Source organism: Labrus bergylta, chromosome 2 (assembly GCF_963930695.1).
Source record: "Labrus bergylta chromosome 2, fLabBer1.1, whole genome shotgun sequence".
In the NCBI taxonomy this organism is placed as follows: Eukaryota; Metazoa; Chordata; class Actinopteri; order Labriformes; family Labridae; genus Labrus; species Labrus bergylta.
In genome coordinates, this window is record NC_089196.1 from 5834935 (window position 1) to 5845819 (window position 10885).

At 39.2% G+C, this 10885-nt stretch overlaps 1 protein-coding gene across 2 annotated transcripts; it reads right to left on the reverse strand.

Moving 5' to 3' along the window:
* Window positions 1-3289: 3289 nt before the first annotated feature.
* On the reverse strand, window positions 3290-10097 carry fgf17 (fibroblast growth factor 17). Of its 2 annotated transcripts, none has more exons than XM_065963246.1 (5): window positions 9721-10097; window positions 9592-9628; window positions 9189-9333; window positions 6892-6998; window positions 3290-4292 (listed from the first exon to the last, which is right to left on the reverse strand). In XM_065963246.1, exons 1-5 carry the CDS (start codon window positions 9750-9752, stop codon window positions 4002-4004), a joined length of 612 nt encoding a protein of 203 aa, XP_065819318.1. In that variant the 5' UTR covers window positions 9753-10097; the 3' UTR covers window positions 3290-4001. The 2 variants fall into 2 exon arrangements, with proteins under 2 accessions (XP_065819318.1, XP_029134575.1); XM_029278742.2 differs by having other exon boundaries at window positions 9189-9366.
* Between the last annotated feature and the right edge of the window lie 788 nt (window positions 10098-10885).

Here is a 10885-nt window from a genome sequence, read left to right on the forward strand (position 1 = left end):
AATGTCTGACTTTTTGATCCAGTAGATGTCGCCCTTGAGCCTCCGCTCTCCTCCAGCGACACACCTCTAACCCCTCTCCACTTGTTCACACGAAGGAGTTACCGATAAGAATGCACCATAACTAAGCACCATTAAGCACAAGCAGCAGACACAATTGTTCTCTGCTCGAGCTGCAATTGCCTGTGTCCTACATTGTTGTGTTAGCAGGCTAATGTTAGCACACCTTGATTAGCACGTAGCTTCATATTGCACATAAATTGACACAGAATGACAGAGATCTGACACCTATGTGACATCCAAATAAGCAGTGATTATGTTCTTCTTTTCTCTAGTCCTTGACTAAAACAGATTTATACACCAGGCCGTCCCGGCCATGTAAACATGATGTAAACACGGCTCTGACAACAGTACAGCTGGAGGGACTCAAGCTTCTCTCTCATTGTAGACAGTCATGACTCAAAGAGACATTTACACAGGATATTGATTTCTGCTGTATTAATGTTTTAAATGTTGCACGTTCTGCCTTTAAGTCCTCTCAGACATAAAATGTAGAAGATGAATTGGAAAAGGTCGTTTGGTGTCACAACTTTAAGATTCTTGCAACATGGAGGCAAATTCACCACAAAATAAATTCAATAAATTCTTTAATCTTGAAAGTTGTGGAGGTAAATATTACGGAAGCCCTAAGAGGACGTTCATCCAAACTTTTCTTATGGTCAGTTTTCCCAGAGGAAATATTGAAATCTCCACTCATTTATCTCTTTATCTCGAGATGACAATGCTGCCAGAGGTGCTGCTTGTCAACAGGCAAGGCAGGCAACTGTTTGGGGCCCCAAACCAGTAAGGGGCCCCTGAGGGCTCACAAACTTAAACCAAAGCAGTGGCCAAATATGAGCAAATTTTGCAATGACAGTAGGAAACTTCCCTGAGGGGGCCCCATCTGACACCTTTCATTCTCGTTGCCCTGATAAGTTTGTCAAAGTCACCGAAGGAAAAGGAAGAGGAATAATCTGACTACAGCAGAGAAAAAAGAAAATAAGAGGAAGAGGAGTAAGAGTCGGCTGGCAGACGTGATGGTGATGAATGCTTGTTGTAGGGCCCCCCAAGAGGTTTTTACCTAGTACACCCAACAGACTCTTGAATCGCCACTGAACGCTGGTTTTTCTGTTATAATGAGGTAATGAAAGTCATTTTCCACGAGATCCTGAAAATTTAACTTGTTATTAAGAGAAAACCAGCATGAAATATGACGCTAAATAAATCACGATCTCTGTAAAACAACCAACATTTACTCATCATCACGCTGAAGAGTGAAATCAAATGCATGGATGTCCTGATAGGCTTTGATTAGTACCAGTGGAACAAACTGACTCCCTGCATAGATCAGTCAATATCAGCGTTATAACATGAGTGTCATAAATGCAGAAGGTCAGGAGGATTAGTCTAAACTTTTGTTCCAGTCTAACGAGATCCTTTAAGTCCTGCTTATCTGTAAAAACAGAGTGGAGCCCATCAAAGGCAATTTGGCAAAAGCAAGTGACGAGTAATTAAAATATTTCTCACTGAGTTGGTGGCATTTAATACTTTTCATGCGGAGCAGAAAGTGTTCCCACCGACCCGTTATCAAATGTTTTCCTGTCAGCACGTCGAAAAATAGATCTCATTACATCGGAATAAACAAGGCCACATTTCCTACAGTCATTGTTAAATCTTTTTAAGGCCTCTGTCTTCCTCCTCTGCCAACTTCATTAGAACAGCTTCATTGTTTGGCTGAACTCCAAATAGCCTTTTGATCCGTCAAAACATGGTGTAGATAGATCTGAGACATTCTGCTGCGGGACATAATCTGTGCAGGTTGTTGATGAAGGAGTCTCATCTCATCCTCGTCAGTCCCTCAGTCTGATGTTTCACCTTCAGGTCGGTCCTCAGCAAAATGCCATCATATATGTAACTAACTCTATTCTGAATCTCTGCCATTCCTGTCAGCTTCACTGTTTTTGTGTCTTTGTTAGCAGCTGTCATTGAAGTCTGTATAACTGGTAACACAACAAAGAGTCACGCTTTTAAGACTCATCACACTCAGCTCAAGCATAAGAAATGTTCTCCTCTGTTCCCATTTCATTGTTTTCTATCAGAGCATTTGGGTTTATGATTGCTGTAGGTATGTTAAGATGTATATATTTAAAAAAAATATAACAAAACAATATTTTTTACAAAGGAGTATTAGGGCCACCTTTAGGAGAAAGAACATTTTAGATTTTGAGATTAAAGTCGTAAATTTATGAGAATAAAGTTGTAAATTTAGTCGACAGTTAAATCAGAAGAGAAGCATCTGCCTGTAAGAAAATGAGGAACGTGAAGCATCCTGTGAAGGACCTGCTTCATCATTTTCAAGCAGGCGGATAGCTGCTCTTCTGATACAACCTGTCAGAATCATCACTTCAACCATAGCCTCATTTCAATCGCATTACAAATTTAAAATCGTAAATTGATTACTTTAATCTCAAAATTTTAGGAAATAAATCTTTAACATGTTCTTAATAGTCTGTTTTACTTTTCAAATGACATGCCTATTCTCTATTGTTTTGAAAACTCTCATATCAGAGTGCTGATTGATACTGTAGATTGAAGTCGCAGCAGAGAGTTAACTGCAATCAAATCAGATAAAAAAACTGAAGCACTGCCAGCACCATGACATTACTATGATTAGCATTATTCAGCATGCATTATATCAAGTATAATGCCCAACAGGCTCCAATATCAGGAATTAATAGACGATTCTGGACTCCCTTTTTAACACTTTAGGGTTTGAATAATACCTGAAACTGTCAGTACCATCTTCTAAAGTTTTCATCTGATGGAAACAATGATTTCTGCTCAAGTAAATACATCGATCTTAACATTAGTGCATTAATATAGAGCGGTGAACAGGCTGTGTCCATGGTCAGTAATTATTGGACACCCTGCAGCCAATCAGAACGGAGAATTCACCCAGAACATTTTCAAAACAATGTGAAACACTACACACTAAATACTTAGAAAAACTTGAATAAAATAAGACACAAGTTGAAGGGGAATGTCGCGTTTATGATCGATGTGAAAGGATTAAATATTTCTTGTGTGCTATCAGGGTATTTTGGCTCCATATTAAAGGCAGGGTTGGACATTTTCGAAAACTACCATGATTTTGAAAGTAGCATTCCCTCAGTGCTCCGTCTACACACACCCCCCCCCCCCCCCCACCTCTGTGCTCCCTCAAAAGCCACGTCCCCTCACTGTTGTTGCTCCAGAACTAGACTCAGCTCATCGCTTGCTTTGTGTAGAAACTATGTTGTCTCATTCAGCAGTCAGTAAACTCCCAGTATAAACTCTGTCATCGGTAACCATTTTGAGTGTTGGCTAGTGAACGCATGGGGTCGAGAACGAGCAGGGAGACAGGGAGGCATCTGATTGGTTCATCAGATTGGTACCTCATGGCAGACATTGGTCAAAGTTTTTACAGGCTTACAACTGCTACAGATGGCGTATTTTCTTCATTCCTTTTTCAGAGCACAGGAGTTATTAATATCTGTCAGGACCTAAAGACAACTTCAACCAAAATCTTAAAAATTGTATCTGGAGGAAATTACCAACCCTGCCTTTAAGACGGCATGATTTTTTTAGCCTGGGGAAAGTATTTGTCACAGCCTTGTGATTTAAATCTGATGCAGTTTGGCCTTTGTTATGCAGCAGTTTGTGACTGACTCCCCTCATCCCAGCCTCCCACCAGTCAACACAAACACATACACACATGCACACACACACACACAAAGGAGGATTAAATATAACCCATCTTCTTTACTCTCTTTCAGTATTTACACGTGATCATTTTACAGCAATATTACTTTAGATTTATGGCTTTTTAACCACATTATACCTATCAAAAATATACAAAAATAAAACTGCATCTGTTTCTTCCATATATCACAGTTCTGTCATCAGTCCTTTGCTGTCTCTGCGTGTTAGGAAGAGGTACGTGATTTCCTGTTCCGCTTCGCGCGACGTGTGGATGGAAATCGGATGAACTCAAAGTGTTTGCTTTGGTCCGTGTTGGGGAAGGGAGGCGGGCCCGTGTGCAGCCTCTTGATGAAGTGGACCTCTCTCTGGTTCTCCCTCGTCCTCGAGGCTTTGATGGGCCTCCCTTTCCTGGTGAACGCCACATACCAGCCCTCATACTTGGCATTCTGGAAGGCTGTGTAATTGTTTTCCAGCACTTTCTCTGTGAAGATGCAGTCCCTGCTCCGGCCGTTGGGCTGCACGAGGAGAGAGAACACAGGTTTGAGTTAATTGCACATTCAGTAGGAAGTTTGCGATCCTTTCATTCAAGTACAAATCAAACAAAAAAACTGCTGCAACAAACAGTAAACCCCATTGAAATGGACGTTTTGATACCAAAACCAATCTGAAAGGGTAAAATTCTCTGTTTACTAAAGTGGTATGCATGCATTTATGAGCTGAATAACTTATACACTTTATTCTGTGCATTGTGCAACCATTTGGCACCAATTTGACAATGCAAAAATAATCAAAAGGCTACTTTCTTAATCTGACTTTTGATGCCCCTGGATGAGCCACTATAGCAAATAAGACCATCAGCCTGATAATTTTTGATTTTTGAAGTCTGCCGCAGGGTAGGTGTCAGATGAAATTATTAGCTGGACGCTGCAGGAGTAGCCTTTGCTGAAGTTTTCCCACAGCAAAGATTCACAGCAAGTGATACATTCAACTGTTAAAAATCAGCAAGAGGAGGTTTTTCTTCAGAAAACAAGACTTTCACCTCTACAGGACCAGATCAGAAAAGAGATCAAATGTAGCACGATGTCCACAGGAGACGCCATAATCCACTCAAACTAAAAGTTCCTCACAGTAGCTTTTAATGAAAATGTTACATCAGTGTATGTTTTCATCAGATTTGGGATCAGACAGGAGTCTGCTCATCTGTGATGCTTTGCAGACAATGCAAAGAGTATTAAAAAACAATTGAGCCAGAGCTTCTTCGGCCGGACAAACTATGTGATGACACCTTTTCTTAATCAAAGTTTCCAACATTGAAAAAATTAAAGTTTTTATATCTGCACATAATGGAACAATATATCTGTAATCAGCTAATCTTTTTCAAATCAAACCAATGTATTAGTCCTGCTCTTCATCATACAGCTGTAGCGATATCCAAGTCATGTCATCTCAATTCAACCAATTGGAGTTTTTTTTTCTTCACATTACAGCAATTTTTTTAAGTAATTTATGATCTTAAGTTCTTAAGTTTAAAGAGGAAAAATCCGACTTTGATTTTATAAAAGTAAAGATGTATTTAAGCAATAAAGAACAGAACAATAGTAGTATTTTTGACACAAGCTGATGTTATAGCTAACGTTTAATCTTCAAAGAACATCCTCACTACATGTTGACTACTGTTTGTGTCCTGTTAAAATTAAAAGTCAACATTAAAGTGTTTTTTTCTTTAAAAAAAACAGACAATAGCAGATGCAGTCTTCTAAAAGAGGCACTAAAACCCTCGGCGAGGTGCAGTAAAAGATCACCTAATTAATGTGCTGAAGTCAAATATCAACTAAATAAAAGTTTTAGCCAACGTCATTGGGCTCGCCCGAAAAAAGCTTTGTTCTTTATAAAAAACGGGGATGCCACCATGATGACAAACAGATTTATGACTTGTCATGACAGCCAGATATGTGATTCTATCTTTTCCATTTCCATGAAGGAAGTCGAGCGTTGACTTATGACCAGTGCATGATGGGAGGGAACTTTCCCCTCGTCGCTGTCAGCCAATAAGAGGGAGCGACACTCACTGCGTCCTCTGAGGGATCCTTGTTTCCAGCACATCATGTCCTGGGATGACGGACAAGTTATGAGAACACAATGACAATGGAGTGAAGCTTCAGTGTGGGAGCTGCAAGTGTTTGTTTTAGTGGATGTGAGATCCGATAAGGTGAAGCCATGCAGGCACAGCCCTCTGAAAAAGCTCTGAAATGAAAGGGTTGTACTGAAGAATGTTTTCTTAGAGACACAGAGAGCTTTTTGTCCGCCTGTTTGAGAGCTGATCTGGTTCAAACACCTGCCTTACCTATTAAATCATCTCAGAAACCCTGAGAGGCAAAAGGAGGGACAGGTTTGTTTTTCTATTTCAAGAGTTTTCTCTCCTTTATTCACCTGCACAATCTTTCCTCATAGAGTTAGCTTCTTAGTTTTATTTAATCTGTAAAACACATGGGATGTTGACTTTTTCTTGCAAGTAAAAATATCAAGATTTAAAGGGATGCATTTTTTTTAAAATAATTTTGTTTTCTAAAGGGTTTAAAAAAATTAAGCATGGTTGCGTTTTCTGTTTTTTTGTTGTTGTAATACCCGTTACAGACACAAGAGGGCGAAGTGCACAACTTTCCAGTATAAGAAAAAGGGCTTGAGTTTTATTTCAGGTGAGAGCTGGTTTGAATATCCAATAATGCAGAAAGATTATCCAGAAACACTTGTTTTCTGCTTATCTCATGGAGGGAAAAAAACAACTCAAAAAGATTTAGCTAAAAATAAAACATTAAACACTGAGTCACACTAAAGGGCAAGAAAATAGTTTTCATCAGTTCTTCAAAAAAGTATCCCCGAAATGTTTATCACGTGGGAAGTGGGACTTAAATATTTGACTTTATTAATTAAGATCGTTTTTTTAAATAATTGGTTTCAAAGTCTTCTTGTAGAATATGTCTGCCTTATTTGCCATCTTAAACATCAAGCTGCTTTTTCATTTCTTCTGAAAGCACTGAGTCCAAACTTTTCAGATCAGTATTAATGCATCGAGTCTTCTTGGTCTCAGACAAGAAGTGTTTGTGACTATCCTACCTTTCCCACAAGTTTCCCCTTCCGGTTCATGCAGAGGTAGCGCCCGCTCTCTGCACCTCTTATCCTCACTCGGCTGCCAAACGTGTCCGTCTCCACGAACAGACGAGCTGCAAGGGAAAAAAGAGAGAGAGAGAGTTAAAGAGCTGGATTCAAATAAACACATAAACATCACCAACTAAGAGACATCACATTTTTTTCAAACTCTATAAGTAGTTTTGTGTCATATGGACGTTCACTTAATTTTAGTCAAAATTGGACTAAATGATTTTCCTCTTGACATGATGCTCCTATAGCTGCACAACATCAGATCTGCAAAGTATTTCTGATCAGCTACTTTGAGGCTCATCTGCATTCCATACATCTAAACAAATCAACCTGTTAAGATAAATTAAGTCCTCTGAGCGATCTCTCTGGCCGAGAAGAAACTCCACACAGACAGCACCAACTGTTGAGTTAATAAAGGTAAGCCTCTCTGACTTTTAACCCTCTAACACCAAATGATTACACAAATGTTTTCACGCCACATTAAAGAGCGGAATATACATTCTCAATTGAATTTGTCCTGCAGTCAATGATGGCCATTGGCATCACAACAGCCTTGCGTATTGGAGCTTCACAGACAAAGCAGTGGTCTTAATCAGCTGTTAATTTGCCAGACGATGGCTTCATGGATGCAGCAGGGAGCTGAATTAACATATACGGCCCTGAGAGCGGCTCACAGAGGGAGGGACGAGCACACTGGAGGTCCACCTGCTGGTTTGCCTGAGGACGTCAGACCCCGGCGGGGGCTTTGAGGACCGACTGGTTTTCACCTGATGAATCGCTGCAGATGTCTCTGGCTTTTATTACAGGTTGTACTACGTTTCAGCTGACAGTGGTGCAAAAATCAAAAGGCAGCTCAAAACGAGGAGAGGGTTCATGAGTTTACAGAGACGACTAACGAGACATTTTTTTGTATTAGATGAAACAAAACACTCAACTTATTTCTTCATTACAAGTCTTTAAACTCGTATGTATAAGGCCTTTGTCTTTTTCAGGCAGCTACTTAGCATTTAAACTAACCGAGTTCATTCATTCATTTATTTGAGTTATGTTGATATTGTGGTTTTTGATGCAGTACTGTTTGTATGTATACCATGCTCAGTGACAGATTACAGGAAATGCTGTTTTTTAATCATTGCTGATATATTGGATTTTAAAAGCATTGGGATAAATAAAATGATGATTTCACTGATCATATTTCATATTGAGTTTCATTTTCTTAACGTTTTCATGCATATGGTGGTGTGTTCTACAACATCAATTTAATCACTATGATTCTGTTTTTACAATGAATTGAACCAAAGGCCCCCCTGATAAATCCAAGCTCTAAAAGCTAAATATGATTAAAGATTTTGAAACATGGACATACATTTATATTCTTTAATGTAATCCTTATTGAACATTATTGATTCTTATAGTTATGTATTGGCTATTTTCAGGATTTGTTAAATATTATCAATTCATGTAAAACATGTGTGATTGAGGATTTACATGAGGATTTACATTTTTAGGGCATTTATACCTAAATTGGTACATGTCCTTGTTACAGCGCCCTCTAAGGGTTATAAGTGTCTAACAAGCTTTTTCCTCACTCTTCATTATTAAAAAAGGTTCTCTATCAGTTTCCCAGGTTGTGACTTTATTTCTAAATTTAGACAAAAAATCACGTCTGGAAATGAAAAACTCTTCTCACCTCACTTTCACAAGGTCTACCAAAATATTCACATTACATTATGAGTTTTATTTGTAGGCCTTTTACATTGATGGTCCTTCCCAGTATTTTATATTTTTATAAAAATGTTTATGCTAAAGAAATTAAAGGAAAAAAATACGTTTTTGAAAGAGTCACTTTTATTTTTGCGGTGTGATTTTGTTGGCAGAGAAAGATTAAAATAAATTCTGTTACGTTGTCCGTTTTTATGTTTTTCTTGTTACATCTCCTTTTTATTTTGATTTGAAAAACAGTCATTCATAGGGATGAAATATTAAACTTTAAACTAAAGGAGTCGCTTGAGAAACAGGCTGGAGTCTATTTGTTTTTCCTCTCGAGAGTTTTTAGCAATATCTTCAGAGTAAAGGGGGCAATTTTAACCATTATTCTGGGTTTTTAAAGATCAGTGGCATTTATTTAAAATAGGATCTCTGGGGCTTGTCCAATCCCACTGTAATTATAACACATATAGTAGTGAATAGTGAAATAGGCCTATCAAAAATAAAAACCGAGCACAGCTAAATGGCGCAGGGTCAGCTCTTACCGTACAGGTTTCCATCCTCAGCTGTGGCGGTGACCCTTTTGCCCTGAATCTGGACGTGTTTCCCGCTGGTGCGGCTGTAGAGCTGGTACACCCGGACCTGTCTGCGGCTCAGCTGGTCCGTCACTGCGCCCTGCGTCCTCACATACTGCTTAAAATTAGGAGACGGGTGATTCTCCCCCTTTTTTTATGCAAAGGGAAAAATGAAATGCATAATTTTTTTCGTTCTAATCTGATATTAAAAAAGTAAATGTAATGAGCCAATTTGTATAACAAGTTATACATGGATTTTTCCCTTAAACTATTAAACAAATAAAGGGAATAATATCCGCTTTATAATTACGCATTCAGTGTATATCTTTGCATTGTCCTACTAAAGAAAAGGTCAAAAGTGTAATGCGCTTACCTGAGCATGGCACCACAGCACGAAAAAATGAAACGATCTGCAGGAGGGACAATAAACGTAAGATGAGTTGTTAATATAAGTATTTTAATGTTAGTTGTGTTTTAATATCAGCTTGATAAGTCGTCTTACATGTAAATACAGCGCTGGTTTATTCCATACATCCTCCCTTTTAGTTCATCCGATCAGGAATCTGGAGGCAGATAAATCCCACAAGGATGCGGTAAATAAATCCAGCTCTCCTGACCTGTCCATCCAAACCAGCAGAGTCTTTAATAGCAGTATATCCCCTCACATTTATCTAAAACCTGATCCAGCTGACTGAGAGGTGAGGACTTCAGTAGATCCGCGCAGCGCGTCAAAACCACATCCATCCTGTTTCAAAAAAAAAGAAAAAGAAAGCTGATTTCAGATGTTCTCGCACATCCCCGGGTCAGACTGTGAGGGACCTCCGTGCGGCTCCGTGCTGCTCTGCTTGGGTTTAGTCCAGGTTTTGAAAAAGCCCTCTGTCTCCCCGGGATCAGGCTGCTCACTGGTTAAATGTAGAGACACACAGTCCCCTCCCTGAAATCTGCAGGCTGTGGTGGGTGGGCACAGCAACAGGACCCCTTAATGATGATTTAATAGGAGAGGCAGATGTGCGATAAAAAAGAACACACTCAACTAATTTAAGATTAGAAAAACAAAATGCAATAAATACATCAATAAATAACGTTCAACTCTTCAGAAAACGCAACAAGTTCATTCAGAAACTCTCCTTGACGCTAAATCATGTAGATCATCACTGCAGCATTGTATTTAAAGGTCAGTAGCCTCATAAGTTGCCTTATGGGTGTGGCAATTAGGTGTTAAACAACCCCCCCCCCCCCTCACCCCCCAGCCCTTACATCTCTTTTATCTTATGTTAACTGGTCACACTTCCAGCTCATGTTAAAGGAGGCCGAAACAAATCATAGAGACAAAAGGCCTGTTTCATCTCTTCATCAGAAGCAATCAACATCCTTAAGACGGGCAGAAGACTGTTTCCTTTTCCTCTCACAACATTTAATTAACACTGTGAACAAGAGAAGGAAGATGTTTGTTTCAGTCTGTATCTGTCTATTCTTTGGTGAACACACAAACGCTGTGTGGCCCGGTCACCGTTTCAAATAGAATCAAAAGCTTTGGTGCCTTTTTCGGGCCTTTGTGCAAGTTTTTTTTTTTTTTTTACTTTTGCGTTTTGTTGCAGTCAATTTGCATCTTTGTACCCTCATCGTATGTTTCTTTTAGTTCTGTTGAGTGTCTTTGGTACTTTAGT

Excerpts from the sequence above, each read along its gene's own strand:
- fgf17 (XM_029278742.2), bottom strand. The coding sequence starts at position 9,752 with ATGTATGGAATAAACCAGCGCTGTATTTACAT. Across the intron at positions 9,629-9,720 it reads AACCAGCGCTGTATTTACAT|ATCGTTTCATTTTTTCGTGC; the intron begins GTAAGACGACTT and ends TCCCTCCTGCAG. Across the intron at positions 9,367-9,591 it reads TGCTGTGGTGCCATGCTCAG|GGGGAGAATCACCCGTCTCC; the intron begins GTAAGCGCATTA and ends GCATAAAAAAAG.